This window comes from Nelumbo nucifera, chromosome 1, assembly GCF_055504915.1.
Source record: "Nelumbo nucifera cultivar China Antique chromosome 1, China Antique-T2T, whole genome shotgun sequence".
In the NCBI taxonomy this organism is placed as follows: domain Eukaryota; kingdom Viridiplantae; phylum Streptophyta; class Magnoliopsida; order Proteales; family Nelumbonaceae; genus Nelumbo; species Nelumbo nucifera.
The window spans coordinates 21687975-21713685 of NC_142649.1; the positions used below are offsets into that span (position 1 = coordinate 21687975).

The 25711-nt window shown below is 33.6% G+C and overlaps 1 protein-coding gene across 7 annotated transcripts in view; it reads left to right on the forward strand.

The window, feature by feature from the left end:
* The window catches only part of LOC104605812 (protein FAR1-RELATED SEQUENCE 5-like), a 29888-nt gene extending 11771 nt beyond the window's left edge, over positions 1-18117 (forward strand). For 4 of the 7 annotated variants that reach the window (XM_088896473.1, XM_010270719.3, XM_010270718.3 and 1 more), the window contains exon 2: positions 1773-4279. In XM_088896473.1, coding sequence (XP_088752599.1) covers positions 1792-3975 — 2184 coding nt within the window. In that variant the 5' untranslated portion in view covers positions 1773-1791 and the 3' untranslated portion in view covers positions 3976-4279. Of the gene's footprint in view, positions 1-1772; positions 4280-5330; positions 6256-17915 lie in introns of those variants that run through there. The other 3 variants (XR_016081274.1, XR_016081273.1, XM_019199190.2) reach the window with 3 other exon arrangements.
* Positions 18118-25711: the final 7594 nt, after the last annotated feature.

The following is a 25711-nucleotide window of genomic DNA, read 5'->3' on the forward strand; positions in this document are numbered from 1 at the left end:
AATGCCTGCTTCCAAGCGTTTCGGAACCCCAACTTTTTTTAATTAAAAAAACATGTTTTTAGCTTCCCAAAAAACCAAACTTTGAAAAAAAAACTAAAAAAAAAATAGAGTTTTTGGGCGTTTCTAAGTACCGATACGATATTGCCGAAACACGTATCGTATCGATACTTTGAACCTTGGTCGAGAGGTGTGTGTTGTTCACTGTTCACACCCTCAAAAGTTTATTTTATAATTTGAAAAATAATAATTACAAGAAGGCCCCTATCTGGGTGCCCAAATATTGAGAGAATATAAGAAAGGAGGAAAAGACCAAAAACACCCCTGCCTAACCATTCTCAACAAACAAAGAGAGATATAGCCTATGGAGAAGGATTATTGAAGTCAAATATGGGCTCACAAACCTTGGTTGGGATTTAAGCCCTGGTCTATCCCCAAAGGGGTGTGCTCTGTGGAGCAATATAGCCTCTATTCTCCCTGTTTTCTTGAAGGGTATCAGGTGCAAGGTTGGTAAAGGTAATTGCCTCAAAATTTGGCATGATAGGTGGTGTCGAAACCTGGCTTTACAGGAGAGATTCCCTTCTCTTTTTGATATTGCACTTGATAAGGATGTTATGCTTGAAGACTGCTTTGACTCTGAATGAGGAGGTCATTTGGGGCCCCACTTTTTGAAGAAACCTCAATGATTGGGAAATCAGCCCATTGACTGAGTTGTTAAGCCTTGTTCAAAGCATCCTACCTAATCATCGGACTGAAGATGAAAGAGTCTATTCTTGGAGCTCCTCAGGCAAGTTTTCCTCAGTCCTACAACGATTTGGTGTCTTGTGGGGACAATGATTTCCCTTGGACTTTGATCTGGAATTCCCATGTCCCACCAAGGTTGCCTTCCTGGTTTGGACTGCGGTGCTTGGTAAATGCCTTGTTGCTCAAAAGGGGGATGCTTCTTTCTAATATCTTGTGCCCCTTGTGCAATGAGACTTCTGAATCCTCCAATGACTTTTTTATCCATTGCAGTTTTTCTTCCCTACTGTGGGAAATGGCTTGGTCATGCTTTGGTGTTCAGTCCTGCTTACCTGAATCAGTTCTTCAACTTCTGCAAGGGTGGTCCCTCAAGGGATTGAATGTTAGGGGCAAACTGCTTTGGAGGATTTTTCCATCTGCCATCCTGTGGGCTCTCTGGAAGGAAAGACACAGATAACAATTATTCTGGTGTAACTTCAGTTAGAAACAAGGTTGTAGGCTTGTTCCTGGTTAAGTGTACAAAGGGCGTTCATGGGTGTCCAACTTTTCTCTTTTTTGCAAGCTGGATCTTTCTTTCGTTGAATCTTTTTGTATATTCCCAATGTACAGGCTCTCATTGTACATGGGCTGATGCTTCTTGATTTCTCTCATATTTTAATACAATACAATACAATACATTGCCTGTTTCATAAAAAAAAAAAGGCCTGAGATGGAAAACAGGTTGGAGATAACACTAGACAAACAGAAAATAAAGGACCCAATATAAGAAAAAAACACATTAGCAGCCTAGGTTCCTTTTAGTAATTTATGGTTTCTTGGTTTCTTTCTGAAACGCTTTGTTGTTTATAGTTTATGTTGTAGTTAACATCAAAATTGAAGCACATTTGTATTTTTATCATTTTATTTATATCTACTGTAGGCCAATTGTAGATAATGGCAGGTTAATGTCTCTATATTTATTTCAGTTTTGAAAATTTAATATTTGAAATTATAGTAGTTAAGAGTGGAATGATTATTTTTTTCCTTTTTACCAGGAACAGAAGCATTTTTCAAATGAGTGGTGGAGAAAATATTAACCTGAACAGTCGAACTGAAGAGGGTACAGAGAAGGAATGTAGATCTGCATGTGGACTAGATTCATGCAATGTCTCACAGCAAAATGCTCCTGTAGAAGAAGTAGGCCAGAAAGATCCAGAAGTAGGAATGATGTTTCAGACATGGAATGATGCATATGATTTCTATGGTGAATATGCTAAGAATGTGGGTTTCAGTGTCAGAATACAAGGAGGACACAAATTAAAGTCTGGTGTTTACAAAGATAGAATATTTGTTTGTTCTTTTGAAGGTCATCGTGCTTTTGATAAACGACGAGTCCATGTGAAGTATCGACGTGACAATAGAAGAACTGGTTGTAAGGCACAATTAACTATTGCCTTGCAAGCTAATGGAAAGTACCATGTAACTAAATTTGAAGGAACTCATAATCATATGGTTCTAAACCCAAGAATATCACAATTGCTAAAGTCGAATGGGAAAACAGCATTAGCACATTCAACTCAGGCTGATTCCAATAGTTCATCAACACTTCCAAAATCAACCTTAATTTTACCAAAACCAACCTTGATATTACCGAAAACAAGTTTTTCAGTTATGGATAAACAAGTCAGAGAACTTCAGAATCTTGGAGCTAGCCATGCTGCTTATAACAACTGTTTGTATGCAAAGAGGAAAAGGGACATGGAGAAAGAAGGTGAACAGGTTAGAGAGCATCGGGATCTTGGTGTTGTCCATGATGATTATGATAACTATTTGAAAGAAAAGAGGAAGAGGGAAATGGAAAAAGGAGGTGCAGGGGCAATATTGAAATACTTTGAGAAATTGCAAGAAGAGAACAGATTATCATTTCACTCGATACAACTTGATGCAATGGATCAAATAACCAACATCTTCTGGGCAGATGCAAGGATGGTGGCTGATTACAACTATTTTGGTGATGTCATTTCTTTTGATACTTCTTTTAGAACAAATGATGAAGAGCGACTGTTTGCAACTTTTGTTGGAGTTAATAATCATAAACAAATTGTTGTTTTTGGAGCTGCACTACTATATGATGAGACTGTTGAATCTTTTAAATGGGTTTTCCAATCTTTCTTGAGAGCAATGTCTGGCAAACAACCAATAACAATTCTTACTGATAAAGATGCAGCAATAACACATGCAATAGAACATGTGTTTCCAAAAACAAGCCATCGTTTTTGTATATGGCATATATATCAAAATGCGGCTAACCATTTGCAAATTATTTTTGCCACTTCTTCTTTTCAAGAAGACTTTCGTAGATGTATATATGAGTACGAGGAAGAGGGTGAGTTTCTTAGAGCATGGAATGATATGCTTATAAAGTATGATTTAAAAGAAAATGTTTGGTTGCAAGAATTATTTGAAGTGAAAGAGAAGTGGGCCTTGGCATATGGACGAAATCATTTTTGTGCTGATATTGTAAGTACACAAAGGAGTGGGAGCATGAATATGTCATTGAAGGGATACTTGAAATCAACTCTTGATCTATTTCAGATTTTTAATCATTTTGAAAGAGTCGTGGCAGACTATCGTCTTAAAGAGTTGGAAATGGATGTCAAAATGAGCCAGAGCACCCCCCATTTACCTTTTCCGATACAAATGTTGAGGCAAGCGGCATCTATATATACTCCAACAATATATAGGGTGTTTGAAAAGGAATATTCAGAATCTCTTGATTGTGTTATTCAAAATAAATTTGAGGTTGGAACAAAAATTGAATACATAGTGAAATATTGCAATGGGCTTCATAAGTATGTTGTTGCATTTGATCCATCAAACATAACAGTTGTGTGCAGTTGTAAGAAATTTGAGTTTTCGGGGATCATTTGTTCACATTCCTTGTATGTTCTTCTAGAAAGACAGGTAAAACAACTTCCATCACAATACATCTTGAAGAGATGGACAAGAAATGCAAAGGATGGAGCTGTAACTGATTATCGTGGTTGTACAATTGAACTTGAACCTAATGTACGATTCTCTATGATGTTTAGAGAGTTACAAAGAGTATCTAGAGAGACATCAGCACGTGCTGCAGAGGACAAAAGATCCTTTTTATTTTTATTAGATGTCTATAAGCATGCACGCCAAAGGATAGAAGAAATACTGAAGAGTAGAAGCTCTGTGGATTTTGGCTTGGATTTCTCATTCTTCTATTGATTTGTTGTATAAGATGGTTGTGACTAAGTTTTGTGGATGAATTTGACAGAGGAGGCAAAATTGCATCTCCTTATTTTGGTAAGTACCTTATAGATTGATAATTTTTATTGCTAATTTAATTATGTCTTTGATTGTCTTCTAGAAGTAAAGATTTATTACTTTTTTTTCTGTTCTGTCATTGATGATCTTTAGAAGGCTAAGATTCTCCTCATCAAGATCATGTAGCTTCTGTTAATTTTAGTTTTTATATTAGGATTTTGGATTTTTTCCTTTCTATTTATAGATTCCTTGTCGAAATTTTGTATCTTCGTGGATCATTCTACTCTGTGTTTAGCAAATTTTCATATAATATATTAAAAAGGAAAAACAAATCAACCATGGAACATTCTCAAATTTTCTGCTTGACAACCATAAGTTCCACCTGTATTTTAATATATGCATCATTTTGGTAAGTTAAAGTGGCAGGAGCAAAAGGGAGGGTAGAAAAGAAACTTCAGCCAAACTTTCTGGTATACAAAGGGGAGGAGGATATGTGTTCTACTCTTAAAACTTCCATACTGCATTTCAGCAATTTATCACTCTTTGGTGTTAGAATATGGACCTCTCACTTGGTAGTGGATCTTCCAATCACGTTTGTAAGCCTGGATCTTGTACACTTTATCAATTGAGAGATGGTGAGGTCAACTGTTGCTTTAACAGGTTCACAACTCACAAGAAAATAGACATTTTCTTTTTATGAATAAAATTAACTGTTATTGAGATAATAAAATATTAAGTATACATATAAAGTGTATATAACCCATAAAAAGCTGCCCTTCTTCCATCAACCCATTTTTATTTACAACTAAACTCAGAAAAATTGATCCCTGTTCACCCCTTGTTTTGCCAAAAAATCAGCCAATGGGCTTGCTTATCTATTCATCTGAAAGAAGACTCCAGCTCCCTTGAAATGACTTTCACCCCCCCCCCTCTCATGGTGTATCTATGCTTCCATCTTCCTTACCCTCTTTCTTTCAGCCATCCCACTACTATACTTCAAACATGCCATGAGTAGTAAGATACAAATGAGTGTATGGCTTGTTCACTAAAGTTTTACTCATAAGCATTCATAATTCTTATATTCTTGGGACTAGACATAGCTTATTGTCATTAACAATTAACTCTTTCCACTTCTTGCTTCAAGTGGTATCATTGTATGGCAATTCTTTATTTGTTCTCTGTCTTTTGGTTTTTGGATTGAAGTTACACTCCCAACATGGTGGTATGAAACAAGAGATGTATCGATCACACTTATTGAGCTAACATTGAAATAATGCAACTTATGGTGGCCTGATATGGCTTTTTAGTTCCTACAGGTTTGGTTAGTTCAAGGGGAGAGGAAAGATACTGATCATTATAGGTTTCCAAGGGTTCTTATTTGATGAGCTGGATGACTTTCGTGTGCATATCATAATCTCTCTGGTCTCTCCTTCAAATGGAAAGAAAATGAAACAAAAGGAGTTGAAAACAGAGCGAGGACACTCTTATATCTAAGGCAGTGCTTGGCGCGATGAGAAAATCTAGGTTGCCAAGTATTAGAATGTGTATTCCAGCCTGAAAGCAGTCACTTTGTGTCAAAAAAGGGCCATAGGTTTGGTCCATATCCAGTCCCCTCCTCCCAACAGGGACCAAAATTGTGCAATTGCCTATTATTTACATATAATGTATATTTTCTTTTGGTAAGCTATTGCTTATTTTTGTTATCTCCATCAGATGATGATATCTACCACACATTGGCTAACTTATCTAGGCATCATTTCATGTGGGTACTAGCATTAGGGGAGTAACAGTAGCTAGTGGGCAGATAGAAATGAAGGTTTGGTATTGGAAGTTATCATTACCTAGATTGCTATCTGATGAGGAGTAAGTTATAAAGTTATAGTTTTTTTTCTTTGTTTCTTCAGTTTTATTTGCAGGCCGTCATGACCTAAAATGTGGTAATAGATGCTTTTGAATTGGTTGGTCATTTGAAAGATGGAGTACCTGTTCAGTCTGATGAGAATATGAGATTAGAAATGATCAAATCTAATTGTCACATGGACTCTTCCCTTCTTAGGGATTACTGGCAAGCAATTTCTGTACTGGTGTCTTAAGGTTCATTGGGATCACAAATATTGTCTCAGGTATGCCATTTTTCAATTGCTTAATTGATGCATATGGGAGAATATGATGCCTAGGAGAGAAGACAGGTCTATTGGAATTTGGAAATGGAGAGAGGAGGATTTAAGCCTGATAGTTGCTTATACCACTATGGTCAAAATCTTATTTAAAAGTAGTGGTATGGTCACTTTATCATGATACATAGATCAAAGTTTAAAATGTTGTGGTAATGTCAACCACTTGAGTGTAAGAAATATGTTGGAAATATTGAAAATTTCTTGTAAATTTATTTTTGGTAATCAATTTTCTGTAAATTTGGGGTTGCAAATATTAATCTATGAAAAAGTTTTTTAATATTTTTTTGAAATTATATAAGGGCATGTTCTTTTGAATAAATATATATTATAAAGTGCTAAAAACAACGCTTTTAAAATGATAAGACCATTTCAAGTTGGCCTCTTCCTCTACTTAGAATAATTTTAAGGTTTAAAAATTATTTCCATTCTTGATAGTTATAGCTCTTATTTTATTTTGTTAATTTAATACAAGTTGTGATTTACTTATTACTTTGCTTCTTATGATATTATGTTATTTATCATTTCATAAGGGTTTAAAATATTAAAACATCCATTGGATTTTACGAAATTATGTATCATTAAAATATTTCATAAAAATAAGAAGAAAAGTCATATGGAAGTACAAACTTGAATAAATTATGGATTTAAAGAGAAAAACACTCATACTAAAACAAATTATTTGGACATGTGAATTGAAAACCTTATATTGATATAATTGACAAAAAAAACTTTTTTTTTGATAAGCAACTTAACAAAGTTTTATTAATGTTAAAGAAAGAATGTGCTACAAACCTAAATTCTGCCAAAGCACCACTTCAAAGCCTTGGCACAAAAAAATGACTCAAAATAAGAATGATTAGGCAGGTATCCAGACAAGGGACAGAGCTATTTATATTTGGGAACCCAACCCACTGTCGTATTCAACTTCAACCACCAATAGGGAAATGCAAAGTGGTTATCCTGTCAACTGGTGAAGATGGTTTATTTCAACATCCATAATACCATATCATTAAATCACATCCTTAACAACAGGTAAGGAGAAGACAATTATTACAATTTTGGAAGAAAGCATGACAATTTTTGTACAGGTGCATGAAAACTTAATCATCCACACTGGGAGATCAAGGGGCATGAATGTAGAGGAAGTTGTGCCAGTGGTGGTGGCCAGCTCACATCAATGGCCTGATATGGTTGAGAACAAAATGGGGAGAGGGAGATGAACAAACAACCAGAATTGAGTGAGATGCTGAAATATCCTTCTGGATGTTACAAAAATGGTAAGAATTTGGAGACTTCTTGGGGGGTGTCATAGAGAAGTTAGAAGAGCAAACAAAATCACTGTTCGTTGCAAAAAAGCACATTTGTTCTTTTGGCTTGAAAAAAGAAGCTAATAGGGAGTGTCAGCATGGGATAATAAAGTATTACGAATTACATAGGGGGTCTCAATGACAAAGCTAATAGCATTTTTTTTTTAATTTTTTGAGAAAAGGTAACTTTCATTAATGCTCAGCAGAAAAGAAGGGGAGGATACAGGCTAATCAACACAAAGAAAAAAACAAAAACACCAAAAAAGCCTCCCACCATTTACGTAGGTAAAATATTTCTGCCATACAGAAAATCCCTATCCACTCCAGATTTGGCAAGACCATCAGCCATACAATTAAGTTATCTAGGAATCCATCTAAAAGCACAGTCAAACACAGCTGCAAGATCCCTTATTTCATCAAGAAGTTGAATCTCCATGCGCCTCCCTCCTTGTCACTCATCCAGCTTATTACCAATTTGGAATCCTGCTCAACCACCAAAGAAGAATTAAGGCAGAAGCTACTCTGAGGCACACAAGAAGAGCTCTAATTCCAGCCGCTGTTGCATCTACCGCCTCTGCAGGTCTACTATAGGCTCAAACCAGGTTACCATTAGCTCTGAGAAGGATTTCAAACTGAAGAATGAAATCAGGAGGTTTAGGGGGACTGGGGGAGGAGTAATCAGCCTGGCTGAAGGATCTGGAGAAGAACTCAGGATCTGCTATAAAATTTTGTTCAAGTCATCAAAGGAAATGCCTCTTACTGGCCAGCATCCAAGAGTTGAGCATTGCCAATATTTGCCTTTCAGTCCTTCAGGAGAAGTTTTAGAGTTATCAGAAATTCTTCTATTGTGTTCCTCCCAGATACACACCACATGACATCATGGATGACCAACTTCAAGTATATACTACCCCTATAGCCCAACTTGCAACAATGTCATTGTTTAGCAAACTTAATCACTGAGTTGGGGGGGGGGGGCAAGAGTATGGGTGCAAATGGATCGGATCATGATACGACCTGATCCGAAATCTGATCCTATTTTGTCGGATTTGGATATCCCCTTATCAGACTTTCAGATCGGATAATAGGACCCGGTTAAAAATCAGACTAAATTTGGATCACCCCTATCCGATCTGAATATATATATATATATTATTGCATTTTTGTTATTTTTTATATCCAACATCCTTAACGGATTTGGATTTGAATATGTTTGTGAGATCCAATCGGATCTTCGGATCAGATCGGATCTACGATTTGTATTATTGGATAGGGTTCGGATGTACCCTGATTCGAATCCAAACTGTTTGCATTCCTAGGCAAGAGAAGCTGTCATTTCCTTGTGAGGTTAAGGAAAAACTGCCACAAACTACAAGCAGCCTCACAGTTAATGAGAAGATGGCCAATGGATTCCCCGTCTTTTGTACACATCACACAAACGTGGGGAGAGATATAAAGCTGCCATTTTCTCTTCCTAAAGATTTTATCATAAACATTAGCTTCACAGGCTGCTTTCCAAAATGAAAAAGGACATTTTATGGGGGACAATCATATGCCAAACCATTCTGTTAGAGAAAGAGAAGACAGAGGAGCCCTCAACTAATTTTAGGAAGTAGGATTTAATAGAAAAAGTGCTGGAGGTAGATGGAGACCAGATGTGTTTGTCAGGAAAGGAGGGGTCAAAAAGACAGTAGAAAGGGAATTTAGCAAAGAGGAGGCATCAAGAGATTCAGAGTTGAGCTTTTCAGAAACTAAGGTTGTAAGAGAAAACCCTGATCTTCTCTAAGGATTGCCCAAAAGACTGAGCTCTCTTTGTCCAAGATCAACTGGAAAAGATTAGGACAGGTAATAGCAAGGGGTTGTGGGGCCCAACCAAAGGTTTGTCCAAAACTTTATGCGCTGACCATTACCAAGACTTTATCTCAGGAAAGGAAACAGAAATTAAAGAGTTGTTTTATACCTTTCCAAGAGTTTTGAGAGGAGAACTTATTGAGGGAGAGGTTGTCCCATCCCTTCCTATTCTTTCCATATTTGCTTCCTATAACCAAGGTCCAGAGACTTTCTTGCTCCCAAGGGAATCACCAGACTCATTTGCCCAGAAAAGCAATGTTTCTTTCGTCCAAACACTCCAGCCCCAATCCCCCATCCCTATTTAGCCTGCAAACCTTCTTCCAATTTATCAAGTGATCCCTCCTATCATTACTCTTCTCACAGAAAATCTCTCTAAAGCTTTTCAATATGGTTCCTTATCCTTGCAGGGATCCTAAAAATAGAGAAATAATAAGGGAGGTTTGAGAAAGTTACTTTAATTAGAGTCAGTCTGCTGCCTTTGGATTTCTCCCAAGTGGAAGTCCTAGATATTTTATAGGCCAAATCTCTATCCTGCACCCCAAAATCAGGCTATGTTCATTCAATTCAGCCTGAAATAGACTGATTCACAAAAGGTTGCTCTTAAACAAATTCACCTTGAGCCCAGTAACTGCTTCATGACATTTCAAGTTTCTTCCCAAATTAATGAGATAATCCTTATTTCCTTCCAAGAAGACCATAAGCATCATCTTCTTCATTCAAGATTCTTCCCAAAACCCTATTTGAGGATAAGAATTTGTTTTGGAGTAAGGTTTTTCCATTGGTTTTGAGACCAGATCTTTTTTTGAGAAAAGAGATTAACTTGATTGAGAAAACAGAGAGTACATGTGATGATGTACAATCAGGCTACACAGGTTATAAAGGCATATTTCTATCACTGTACAAAAAATCCCTGTGTGTACCAGTTTTAGCCAAACTATCAGCTACAAAGTTTAATTCCCTAGGAATCCAACAAAGGTTTACAGATAAGGAATTTAACAGATCTCTAGCCTCATTTAAATAGGGGGCCAGTCTCCATGGACCTCCTTCCTTCTCCCCTAACCACTTTATCGTGTTGCCTTTGATTGTTAGATCAGTGAAGCCTAGGTCTCTCGTGATACAGAGCCCCGTTAAAGCAGCTAAAATTTCTGCCATTGTGGAATCTGCAACTCCAATTGGTCCACTAAATACCCACAAAGGGTGGCCATCCCTCCTCTTAAATACTCCACCAATTCCTGCTATTCCCAGGTTTCCTGTAGCACTTCCATCAAAATATAAAGTCACTTCCTTCTCCTCTCTTTGATGGGGGATGCTCTTCCCTCTTGAAGGACTAGGAGAGGAGAACAATACTTCCACTACATGGGAATGATGAATAAGAGAAAGGTAGGAACCTGATATTTTGAACAGTCTTAAGGTAGAAGGCATTGAACAGTATTTTGTTTTCAAGAGTAGTTTTGACATTTTGAAAATTTTTAAATTGTACGTGTCTTCACATGATAAGATAACTGACAGATTGTTAATGGTAGGAATTAAATTGATAGTTTTTGAAAGTTTGGGTACAACTTGACACTACCCCCAAAGTTCAGGGTACTAAAGTGGAATTTTCCCTATTTTATATTATATGGCATATATAAGCATGAAGGCTCAGTTTGGAAAGAGTACTAATACAAATATGTACAGTACAAATACATACAAAATACAAGGATTTGCACTTTACATATTTGCCTTTATACTCCTTCCAAACTGAGCCAAATTAACATATGTACAATATATAAATTATATATAAAATACATATAATTAAATATAGGCTATTGTTGAAACCTCCCTTGAAGTTTCTGGTTGTTGCTAAAAGGAGGCATGGAAATGTCTAAAATACCCATGCCCAAATTTTCTCTTCACATGAATCTCTTGCCCAAACCCTTCCAGTCTCTTTTCTGAAATTGATTTATTTTTCAAATTTGCCCTTCATATCAACTGCTCAACTTTAAATTCTCTATTTTTCTGTTGTTTATAAAATTTGTATTGTTTTTCTCCGTAGAAAGTAGTCTCAATAGTAATTGTATAGGTATTTTGGACATTTTTGTGCCTATTGTTAGAGGAATCTAACGGAGGGGGTCTACTTGCAAATTTGTAAGAAAGTTCAGGAGAGGTAATTGTAATTACCAAACTTCAGTAATTTACCCTTAAATATATTTGGGCTGAGCTGGGCTTTAAGTGTTAGGCCTAGGCCTGGCCCTAAAATTTGCCAAGAGTCCTTAGGACCATTATTTTTGGTTGGACCCTCTGAAACATCATTTCATGCCTTACAGTCTAAAGGTACATTTATATTTACTAGTGTTTTTTTGGTAATATATTTACTAGTGTTTTTGTTTTGGTAATATATTTACTAGTTTTAAATGGCCTATAACTTTCTTTTACCATGATGGAGCTTGAAAAGTTCCAAAACTCTTCTATTTACCCTTGCATGAATCCTACCACATACTATACTGTTAAGATTGATCCTGCTTGTGCTAGTGGAAACATGTATGTTATTTGGTGAATCAATCTTCAGTTCTTTGTATCATTCTAAAATTTATTGGATGTCCCCAAAAGATACCATTTTCATTATTCAAAACCAAGTTATGGACTTGCTCCAATGGTTTTATAGGCTTCTTCCTTCCCTTAAAAGGATTTTCAGATTCTCAATGTCACTGTTGGAGAGAGGAGGTGCAAAAAAGGTTGAAAGTATCAGAAATGATAAAAAGTATTGAAAAGCAATTTTATGATATGTATCACAGTGGCTACACACTTTGGATATATGGAGGATAACTCAAACCCAAAAACACATATCAATAACACTAAGTCATACTTTATAGACAAGTCAGTAAAAAACACATACTTTAATGGTCTATTTGAAGTGTAAACTATTGGAGCACAAGAAGTGAAATGGCTAAAGGTTAAGGTTCAGAATCCACGTAACCATGATAATTGGATTATAGTGTAATTGTAGATTTTTTTTTTTGGGAGAAAGACAGTTCAGCCCAGGGTCAGAATTTTTAGTTCCAAAGTACAGTTGAGGTGGGTGCCAGTTTGGAATTGATGCCAATTCACGGGCGGGCTTTGGTGTATAGAGTGGGGGTTTTTGACATTTTGAATGTTTATAACTCTACAGTGAAAATCAGAAATCTGCATTGGGCCTGTCTGTACTTTTCTATTTTTTTTTGGTAAATTATAAAGGCCCCCCTTGTACTTTAATTTGTGACAAAACCCCCTTGAACTTTTACCGTGTGACAAATGCCCCCTAACCATTAACGCAGCTGTCAGAAGTCATTAATATACCAAAATATCTTCATCCTAATTTATGGGGTGTGGATTGAATTTTTCAAAATGACCAAAATGGGCATCCCAAGTGGATATGACTTTAAATAGAATGAATTGGCAAAACAGGTTTCATGTAGTTCCTCATATAGTTAGAATAAGGCATGGATGATGATGATGATAATGACCAAAATGGGCATCCCGCCTCACCCCTTTTGCCTATTTCATGCATATTTTAGATTTTATCCTAAACCTTGACCTATCTTTGTCGAAGTTCTTCCAAATATCAAACTGGTGAACAATTGTCTGATATGACATCGCCAAATATACAAGAATCTCCGGTGACACAAGCGAACATATTTGTTTCTTTTATGTTGTTATTAGAGAACAAATAATTTTTTGGGTAAATTTCTTAAACTACCCTTATGGTTTAGCTAATTGGCAAAGTATACTCCTACTGCTTGACTATTACCCTTATTATACTCTAACATTACCCTTATTATTTCTGATGATTGACTAGCTCTACCCTTACCGTTAACATCCATTAATATTCTGTCAAAGCCCGTACACATGTGATACCACGTGACCTTTAAATTTTTTTAAAACCCAATATTATCATTGTCCCTTTCTTCTCGACCAGCAGCCCTTCCTCCTCTAACCTCTCTCTCTCTCCTCTCTCTCTTCCCTCCATCTTTCTCTTTCTTCCTGTTTTCCTTTTCTTTCTGAAGGCTTTTCTTACACATGTTTAATCCCCTAAAATTCCTTCCTGATTTATTTAGTTGCAAGTTTTGGTGACTAGAGAGAAGATAATCGTAGGAATTGTAGGGTTTGGGATTAATTTTTGTTATTGTCTGAGAGGAGATATGAAGACGGTGGAGATTTCTTTTTCTCCTTTTCAATTCCTCTGATGATGTGGCTATCTTTTCTGCTAATGCCTCACTTTACCCTTTTACCTTTTGAGAGAGGCAATGGTGTTTTTGGTCCTTGGAGACCCAAATCCAGAGAGAGAGAGAGAGAGGAAGAGAGTGACTTTTAGCAATTTACAGGGAGAGAGAGAACTCTGTAAGGATACCATATCCAGGAGCTGTTCCGACAAGGAAGTGCCTGCTCCTACAGCAACCAGTTGAACTCGGATTTGAGAGAAAGGATTTCATCTACAGCAGCCGGTGGACGTGCCCACTCCTTCTACCTCCCTAATCGCCCTTGTCCCCTTCGTCACCTCCGTCCACTGGACCCCGCAACCCCTCCATCGTGACCTCACCCAGGAACCTTCCAATCTCCCTTTATATGTAAGCATGTAGCAAAAGAACGGCTCAACCCCGTTATTCCTCGTATTGCTAGGATGGCAATCGCTTTTTGATTGTAAAGCGATTTAATGGAGAAGCAGCGGTAGAGTAAAAAAAGAAGAGGGTGAGAGAGAGAGAGAGAGAGAGGAGGGGGTTAGGCGGGAGTCCATGCTATGCATAAAAACTTCGACATCCATAAAACAACAATGTGGATGGCACAAAGCTAACAATCACACATTTACTTGGTCAATTGTGCCTGATTTTATTGTTGAGTATATCTCAGCTCATTGTACTTGGTGAATTGAGGTTTCTTTTATGAATGAAATTACCTTAGGGTTTCCAAAAGAAAAAAAACAGAAGAAAGAAGAATGGCACAAATGTAACAAGGTAATCTATCTTTTTCTCTGTTTTTTTTTTTTTTTTTTTTCTTTTTGGTGATACACACCATTAATAACCCCCCTTTTCCCAAATTGGTGGTTGTGGGAACCAATTCCACATCAATGTTGGAGTGAATCGGTTAACATACCAACGAGCCACCCCTCGGTTGTTAAGTAATCTGTCTACACCCGGTACATGCTTCATAAATGCAATTTTGGATTATACTCTGCTCAAGGTTCAAACTGTTGTAGAGTATTGAAATTGCAATTTTAATATATTTTTTAGATACATTTTGGAAATACACAGATATGGTGTAAGATTATGATATTGTGATACATGTGAATATATTAGGAAAATTCATATAAATCCCATAAATACATCAATTAGACCAAGTGCTCAAATTATGATAAATAAGGTATGGAGATATAAGTAACTGTGTTTTATTAGTTTTAATGTGATTTACTTACTGAAGTTTTTGACCATTGTTGAAACCTCCTCTGAAGTTTTGTAATTGCAATCACTTCTCTGGAATTTTTTGACACAGTTGCAAGTAGACCCCTTATGTTAGAATCCTCTAACAAGAGGCATGAAAATGTCCAAAATACCCATACAGTTATTTTTGACAAAAATATTTATTTTCCAAGCTTGCCTTTCATATCAGTCGCTCCAAGGTAAAATTACAACTTTGAGCTCTGTTTTTTTGTTATTCGTAAAAGTTGTATTATTTTTACAGTAAAAACCAGCTTTAATAGTAACTGTATTGGTATTTTGAATATTTTCGTACCTCTTGTTAAAAGATTTTAACAAAGGGGATCTACTTTCAACTGTGCTTAGGGGGAGGTGATTTCAATTACGGGGAATGGAGGTTCAAAAGTATTCATAAATTTTATGTGGACAACTTGGGTTCAATTCATTATGGGAGAAGGTCTTTGAATTAATGAATTTTAATGTTTATGTAACAATCAAAATTAATGGGGATTAACGGGCTATACAGCTACTGAAATGAACAGGGGTAAATTGGGAAGGGCAAGAAAAGTGGCCATGTATTGAACAACATCAACAATGTATTGGATTGGTGGACCCACACATGGGCGATGCAGATAAATTCACCCCGATGTAAATATGTAATTGCTGACGAAGCTCAAAGGGAGGGATGTCACAGTAACCAACTTAACTACTAGGTGAAACTAGGTATATGTAAAAGTGGTTTATATGTATTTAAACCTTGATTAGAGTAGCTAAGTTGTTAGACTATGGACAGCTAGGCTATTCTCTCTCTCTCTCTCTCTCTTTTCTTTATGGGGGAGTCCTATAGTGGCATGCATGTAGGGGTGTCAATGAGATCGGTTTTGGATTGGGCCCCATCCAAATCAAAATCAATTTGGAGAATTGGACAGACCAACAAGACATTGAATTGGATCAGTCCAAACTTAATGGTCCAAAGTATTTATTGGATTAGATTGGACCAGATTCATCTATAACAAATTTATATTGTATTGAGTTGGATTGAGCCAACATATGATTCATTGATAAAAGATAGGAATATTGGTGTCAATAGACCAGGTTTGAGTTAGAATTAATCCAAATTAAAACAAATTTGAAGAGATTGGACGGTCAAAACATTAAATTGGACCAGACCAAAATGATCCAAAATATTCATTGGATTGGATTGGACCTTATCCATTTGTAATGGACTCGTATTGAATTGGATTGGATTGAACTGAATCCAGTCCAATAGGGGGGGTGGTTGTGTCACTGTGTGGTCACAGTTCATTCTCATATCATATAGAATGAACAGGCTAGCATTTTTCTTCTTGTTTTATTCTGCATTCATTTCATTGACTTATACTAACTCTCTACTATAACTAAGATGAGATAGAAGAAATGGTGTGTAAAAATAACATTAAAACCTGCACATCTATCAAGGTTCAAAGTATTCACACAGGCCGATAGGGTAGGGCATATCGGCCTGTATCTGTGTTTTCTTTTAAGTTTTATTTATTTTTTTTCAAAACCAGTTCAGAGGAGTTGGTTTAAGTCCTGGCTACCTCTGAACCATGGTGTGACCCGATACAACCCCTGTAGGGATGTATACGTATCGATACTTTGAACTTTGACATCTATAGAATTCTTTAGCTGACACTTTTATCTCTTTTGGCTAAGGTTGTTTGCGGTGCTAATTTGATTTCATGCTATAAATGCATGGAAGTGCATATCTATAGGCTTCTTATAAATTCTGGTTTAATTTTGCTTTAAATTTGACTTTCTCTTATTTGTTTGTGAGAATAAATATAGGAATTAAGTTGATGTAATCTCCACTTTACATAAAAGCAGAACCTTTGGACAAATAAGGAATTAAGTTGATGTAAAAAAGTTGGTCCATTTTCTAAACCACACCAACCATTTTTTGATTCATGAACCAACCACCACCACACTTTCACTTCAGGGCATTATATGCAACCCAAGCTCATTGAGATAATGAAAATCAGCTACATTTCCCTTGTTGTTTCCATGTTTTTGAACCAGATAACATAGGCTGCATCAATAGTGCAATTTGGGTGGTTGGGTTGGAAACTTGTTAAATTTTCAGTTGTTCCAGCACTGACCTGAGCCCAATGTAGTTCAAGCCGACTTATAGCCCTACCTTAGTTGGGATTGGTAAATGTGGACCTATAGCTTATCACAATGTTCATTTTCATCATCATCCAAATCTTATCCCAAATATATGGGGTCAGCTAAATAAATCATGTTTTGTCATTCCATTCTGTTTATTGGCATATCCATTATTAAATTGTGAGTGGTTAAATCATTTCTTGCTTACCTTGACCCATGTCTCTTTTGATTTACCCCTAATTCTTTTACCCCTTAAAACTTGTTGGGGTCTCACAACAATCACCCACATGATAAAACCATAAAATATTTAAAATAGCAATCAAGAAAGATCCAATAACAATAAATATAACGAAATCTAAGAAAAGACAAATAAAAACAAGCACCACCAAAAACACAAAGAACTTACATGGTTCTGCCTTATCACTTACGTCCATGAGAAAGATGAAAATTGTTATTCACTATGAAAGAAAATGAGAAGTACTTTTTTTAGTAATTGAAAACGAGTAGTACAAGTACCTTGTGATTTGCAACCCAAACCAACCCTGAACTCTTGTACTCTAGTTCTCATTTTCCTCTCTCAACCCGAAGAACAAAAGCAAGAGAAGAACTCCACTCTATCTTTTTCTCTCTACCTCTATCTTTTTTTCTCTCCAACAAAGAAAATGAGTAAACTTCTTTCTCACTTGTTTGAAAAACCCTAACCCTACATATAAAATAAATCTTTTATATGTAAAACCTAAGGAATGACCAAACCAACTGTTAGATTAAAAATAATATAGCATTTGAAAAAAGGACCACCCCAACACAACTTGCATTAGTTCATTTCTTCTCATGGTGCTATCAATGGTCTTCTATACATGCAGCCATCTTATTTAGTCTAAATTCTCTTATTTTATCTCTTATTGGAGCTACTCCTAGGTCCCTTCCAATCAATTCATTTTTAACTCTATTCTTTCTAGTTTTTATACAGCTCATCACAGTATTGTATTTTTCTTTAGGGGAACAACAAACTAGCATTTGGATGATCGGTCCCATGAAGAGGGTAGCGTACATATCTTTTTATGACTACCATGTAGTAGTGTATAATTTGGAATATTAATACTTACAAGTATGTACTAGCAGGGACCCATGCGATGGATGGGAAAATCTGAAAGATTTAATAATTTTATTTTTCATTTAATATTGATTTATAAAAAATAATTATTTTTAATTGAATATGGACAAATATTTTTTAATAAATTTAGTCTTATTAATAATTTATAGTAATTTTAATAATTTTTATTTATTTTTATTATTTTTAAATGAAATTTTGATTAATTTTAAATAAATAAAAATAATTATAAAAGATAACATTTTTATTAATTCCACTAGTAATTAACAATTATATACGAATGACAATGGAGTGGGTTTAGGGCAAGGCACCCCATCCCTTTCCCTGCCCCACAATCAAGACACTCTACCCCATCCCTGCCTCGTCCTCAATGTCGGGCGAGTTTAGGGGCAAGGCACCCCGCTCCTCATCAAGGATGGAGAATCTTCGAATTTCCCTACCCCGTCCCCAGTATTGGGCGGGTTCAAGTAGAGGTGTAAATTGGGTCGGCACAACATGACCCATATGTGATCTACACAAAGAGCGAGTTGTGTCGTGCTGGCCCACGACGCGTCCCAGGTCATGCCTCCCTCCTCTAGGATAATTTAGGGGGTCAGTTCAGCATAACCTACGGCTCGAGCCCACATGGGCCCATGTCGTGTCATGGGTCGTGCTGGTCCATGGGCCGGGCCTTGGGCCAAACCATGTCGCACACCAAGCCAAGCTTAAGGCAAGGCACCCACTCCCTATCCAAGGTTTTTAAAATTGGACCGGATAGGAAACCATTATGGGGTTGAATGGCCTGACTGTTTGGTCCGAACGGATGACCCACTTTGACAAAAAAATAAAAAATTAGAAAAACAAAAAAGGCCAAAAACTGTTGTCCGGGTTGACATTTTGATCGCCTAGGTCAGCGGTTCGCTAACCAAATAAACGGTTTTTGGACAAAAAGCGGTATTAAGGTGAAACGGTGTCCAGTTCCCAATTTTTCCGATCTAACCATGTGGTTTGATCCAGTTTTGAAAACACTATTCCTATCAACCCAATATTCAATTTGATGATAGAAATGATCAAAGGGATATATTGAGTATCAACTACATGGTAAATTTCTAAAAGTACACTAAATTGTCTTTAATATTCAAAGTAATTTTATAAAAATTTTGGAAAATTTGTTGTACTTGTGCAATTTTGAAATTTTATTCAAATTTATTTAAATTTTTATTAAATAATTTATTTTCTTTTTAAATGGTTTACTTATAAAATTATATTAATTTATCTTATAATTTCTAATATAAACTAACTAGTAATGTCCTTTTCTCAATATTATACTAACTTATCTTAATAATTTGTGTAATTATTTGTTCAAATTATAGTTTTCCATTTCCCATAGTCATTTATCTTTAATAATTTTTAATAATTTGCAATGAAAATTACATAATTTTTCAATGTTTATCCAAAATCTATCATATGTAATAAATTTTCCTAAAATTTCCAAAATATTCTAATAATTTTCAATAGTTATTTAATACATTTTAAATAAACTTTCAAATACTTTATATCTTTTAATTTCAAAAATGTTATTATATGAAAATTTTTGAAAAATTTATTACATTTGTGTAACTATGGGGATTTATTGAATTTTTTTTAATTTTTATTAAATATATTTTTTATTTGGTAGTTTACTAACAAAATTACACTAATTTATCTTTTATTTTTCAATATAAATTAATTAATAATTTCATTTTCTAACATTATAAGATTTTGTTCCCCTATTTGTATTTGGTTATTAATTATAATAATAACAATAACTAAAATTTTATACTTTTTGATAATTGTTAAATATAATTCTCAATTTTATAGAAATTAGTTAAAGAGTTTTCAATTTTTATAAAAATGTTGTTAATGAGTTAATTAATAACAATATTTATTAAATTTTGATAATTTACTAACTGTACTAATAAGAATATTTAATTTTTGGTAATTTACTAACCGTATTTATTAACTTTTGGTAATAACACTATTTAATACTCATTGGATATGGGTGGGATTAAATATTAACAATATTTAACTATTTATTAATTAATGTGAATATTTTAAATGAAGGAGAGTGAATATAGATTTGGGGGATGCATTTTAGGTATTGATTAGAGAGTGGGTCAACATGATACTTTCCTATTGGTTTAAATGAGATACCTTAGGAGAGAGATTATAGAACTATTTTTAGGTAGTTGGGTAACATGGCTTAATGGGAGTGGTGGGAAGGGGAGAGGAGAGAAATGCAAAGAAAATGCAGGGTGGGGATAATGGAGCAAAGAGAGGCATGGTGACGGGGACCCATGCTTTGTTAAGCGAAAGTTAAACAATAGAAATACATAAGAGTATATAATTGTTTTGTATTTTAACTTTTTAATAAATAATCCGATCAAACTCAACCCGAGTTGGTTGGTTTTCTAGTATTTTATATTGGCTTTGGTTTAATAAATATATATTGATATTTTATATTTTAAATTTAATTTTTTTAATACAGGAAAGTAGGAAAATTCCCATATTTGTTAGCCTAAAATATTTTATATCATATATTTAATTTTTGTAATTTATTTTATAATAATATCGTTGTAATTTATGAAATTTAAAGTTAATTTTTAAGTTTAAATCTTTTGAACAAACAAACTAAACCGAAAATAGACCCAAATCGATACAACCCAAGTTGGTGGGTTTTCGCTAATGGTCAATTAGTTTCGAGTGACAAACTGCAGATTTGACTAGATTGATTTGGTTGGCAAAACAGTTTATAACTGAATTGAGTCAATCATTGAACACCCCTAATTTCAACTAAATTTATAGTTTAATCTCAAAGAAATAACAATAGCTTAATCTCCAATAATTATTGAAAATTTATATCAAATATACACAATCATTGAAAATAAGTTTATAAATGAAAATATAATAGATATATAATAAAAATACAATAATAACAAAAATATAATAAATATTGAAAATATACTAAGTTAGTAAATAAATAGTGTAATCTTAAATAATAGTTTAATCTCTAATAAGTATTAATCTATAAATTATAAAAAATATACAATTACTAAAATAAATTTATAATAAAAATACAATAAATACGATAAATTAAATTTCAAAAGTTAAATAATAGTTGTTTAATCTCTAATAATTATTGATACTTTTCTATTAAATAACAAAAATAAAAATAAATTTATAAATAATTACTATACGAATATTTATAAAAACCAATAAATAATTACTAAAAATAAAATAAATATTAATTCTAGTATATATAAATATATAATGAATATACACTATTGTTGTAAAATTATTACTAATAAATATAATTTTGTTGATAGTTATTGTCTATAATTATTAATTGATATAAGTGGAATTATTTATTTACAATATTATTTAGTTATTGAAATAATAATGCTATTTAAATTATTAAAATATTATTTATTTATTTATTGAATTTAATAATCCATACATTTATAATTGTACTATTATTACATAATTCATTAATAATTTTATAAAATATTAAATTATTATTAATATGAATATTATGATTTCTATTATAATTATTTTTCTACTTTTAAGATTTTTTTAATTTTTTACATAATTTCATTATTTTAACTATTTAAAAATTTTTCATGTTAAATATTTTGTTATTTATATATTTAAGTAATATGTAAATTATTTAAAATTTTTAGTAATATTTAAATATTACTGACTACTATTTAAGTAATATTACATGTTTAAAATATGTAAAATATTTAAAATTACTAACTACTAATTAAAATTTTAAATATTTTACATATTTAAGTAATATTTAAAATTTACTTAAAATCACATATTTAAATTTTACTTAAAATTTTAAATAGTAGTTAGTAATATGTAATTTAAATTTTACATATGTGATAGTAATATTTAAAATAGTAGTTAAGTAAAATTTTAAATATGTAAGTAATTTTACATATTTAACTAATAGTAAAGTTTGTAAGATTTTGCATAATAGTAGTTAGTAATATTTTAAGTAAAATTATTTAAGTAATATGTGAAATATTTAAAATTTTTTGCAGCACTTCCTTGCAACCCCTCCCCCAAACCCAAAAGAAACACCGAGGTTCTGTTGATTTAAATTCAAAACACCAGACTGATTTGCTTTTTATTTGATCACTGGTGTGCCCATGTTTCATACCACAGGTCTGGAACCAATTAATTAAATGAGAGACAAAATCCCAAAATGTAAGAAATTTTAAAGATGCAAATTCTGATGATTTGTGGGGATCTTAGATCCTTAAAGAGTCTTGGGTTGTATTTGGTATCATTGCTGCTTCTACTAGAAACGTTTGTGGTTTATCGATACAAAATTTTGACAATAAAAGTTTCCATTTCCATTTCATAATAAAAATCAGAAATCAATTTCCATTTCCACTCATAATAAAAAATGTGAAATGCAGACAATGTAGTTTTATGAGCTTATCCAATTTCTGCAGGCTGGATGTCTAAGATATAGGGCCTAAGACCATCTAGCAAATTGAATTTGTATCAATTCACAGTGAAATGTTTGGAACTAGACACTGTTAACTGCTATCTGGGCTCTTGGTAGAAGTCGACTGGTTAGGGACCTAAACTTTGGCATTTTTAAGCACAAAATGGCCACTGTCAGACTCATATTTGTGTCTCCAAACTTGTGATTTTACCATTGTAGTGTATGACCAAACAAACATTTGGTCCATCAATGCATGTTTAAATCACTGGCATTGGCTATTGATCACAGTGAAGACATGTAACATTGAGTGCCTAAATCCATTCCGTGCATCTAACAAAACCTACACTTTGTTATGAAGGTTGGTAAATGTGGCTATGTTACTTTTAATCTTCTTATGATAATCTACACAGTTGTTGAGCCTAGTGGCCTCAAGGAGCCAAATACAAATAAAATTGTTGAGAGAGAGAGACTTGCATAGATACCATTATGTCTGCGAAGAATACAGTAGTTGCATGAAATGGTTGCTGGGATAAGAAACTACCAATTATTCTTTTTTTTATTTTTTTAAAATTTTTTTAATCCATGTCATTTTTGAAATTATCAATTAGAAACTCTACTTTCCCCAAAAATCTTCCTGAAATCTCTCTCTCTCTCTCACAGGTTCCAATAATCTAAATAATCTAATATCCTAAAATTTCTCCTAAACAACCTCCCCCACTATCCCTAACTTTCTCCTAAGTTATCTCTAAAGAAAATTTGAATTAAAAAATTTAAGAATTATTTAAATATTCTAACAAAATTATGTAATAACTTTAAAATATTTATTAAAAAGACAAAAAATAATTATAATCGATTTAATAATATTCATATTATTAATAATTATATATTTTTACAAAATTCATCATGAAATTATGTACAAACAGTATAAATTATGATTTTCTTGATTATTCAATCTAAATGTTATTCAAATAATAAAAATCTAACATTAGAAATGGAATATTATTTAAACATTTCAATAACTAAATATCTTAAATAAAAAAAGATTAAAATTAATATTTTAAATCATTAACAATCTATTTTAAATAGTTACTAAATAACTTTCAATAATAATAAATAGATTAAGACTATAAATATTTAGTTAAATAACTAAATATTTTAAATAACGGAATATTTAACATAACTAGATTTTAAATAGTTAAAATTACAAAAATGTATTAATAGTACTATAATTTTATGGATTATTAAATTCAATAAGTAATTAATATTTTAAAATTTAAATAATGATATTATTTCAATAAATAAATAATATTGTAAATAACTAATTTCATTTATACCAATTAATAATTCTAGAAAATAACTTTCAACAAAATTATTGTTTATTAATAATAACTTTAAAAACTTAATCTTTAGGTTGGTTCGGTACAATTGTAGGTTGTTTGGCCAACCAAATCGACATGGATAGGTTGGGGGGTTGGTCACTCAGATTATATCGGTTTGGGTCAAATTTCTGTTTGGTCAATCAGTTCAAAATAAAAAAAAAAAGTTGTATGCAATTGTTTTAAAACAATTGTATACTCTTATATGACATTATTAAAAAATAAGTTTAAAATTTAAATTTATGATATAAACTATTTTAACCTAAGAAATATTGAAAAATTTCCACTTTACCATATTAAAAAAATATATTTAAAATATAAAACATTAATATATATCTATGGTAGGGTCGTTCGATTTTAGTCAGTTTACAAATGACCAAAGTGAAAATGATCCAACCCAGTCAGGTTGGAAAATTGTTGAACCAAAGCCGACTGAAAATACTAGAAATCAGGTTGGTTGGTTTCATTAGTTTAATTCTTAATGGCAATTGGGCGGGGTGGGGATGAGGAGCCTCTCCCCATCTCCGTCCCCGCGAAAATCTCCATCCACGTCCACATCTCCGTCTCCATGGGGATCCCCACTCCCCATGATTCTTTATAATGTCAACCTTTATGTTTTTGTTTTTTATTTTATTTAAAAAATAAAAATAAAATAATTAAAATTCACAATCCTATTAGAACAAATTCAAACATATTCAACCATATTTTTAAAAATATTAACATATAGACATATGTGTACATATATACATATATAAATGTATGTGTATATATACATATATTAGTGGGGATCCCATGGGGCGGGGATCGAGGTCCACGCAGGGTAGGGAGTGTTCTCCCTATCCCCACACCGCCCCCACCAACAGGGATGAAAATGTCCCCATCTCCGTCCCGCGGGGGGAAATCATCCCCATCCCTGTCCCATTCGGGGCAGATCCCCACAAGGATCGGGGAAATGAGGAAAATTGTCATCCCTAAGTTTGATAAACAACCCCATCTAAAATTAATTATTGTTATTTTTGTATTGTAAAAAAATTATTAAAAATATAAATGATTATTAATTATTATATAAAATATAAATGATTATTAATTATTATGTAAAACAATTGTATACTCTTAGATGTTTGATAAACAACCCCATCTTTAAGATGCACGGATCCCCACTAGTTCCAAAACAAAATACATCAAAATTGAATCAGATGAGTCTTGGCACTTCAGAGTTTGCTGTCACAAGTACACTTCAACAAGGTAAGATTCAACCCATTTACTAGGCCGAGTCAATACCTGTTTTTCCTACACAGCTAGGGGATTCTTGCAAGTAGAAACCCAGCCATTTTCATCAAATTTCTGCATTCCACATACATCATATTAGTTGTATCCCTCGACATTAGATGTGAAACAGTGAAAGTCAAGCCGGGTTAGGTCAGATTGAAGTGTTGAACCCTCATCCCCAATCCTAACCCAATTTGACATTCCGTCAAATGCAATCAATCCTAACCCAATTCAATCCAACTCCTCAACCCTAACCCAACTAACTGAAGGTTGCATCAGGTTGGGTTAGCTTGGAATGGCTTTAGATTGGCACAAATTCTTCATTTTGTTCTCACTTCTTAGATTGAGGATTAGCTTGGAATGGCTTTAGATTGGGGATTAGCTTCAACGTTAGTATATATTTGGGGACAAAGTTATAGTGCCTTAGGAGTACTATACTAGTATACTTGTGCCAAAAAATCATAGCAAACTTAGAATATGTTCCACGAAAACCATAACATGGTGGAGCCACTGGCATGAGTACAATCACAGAGAAAGCTGTAGCTATATGAGCCTATG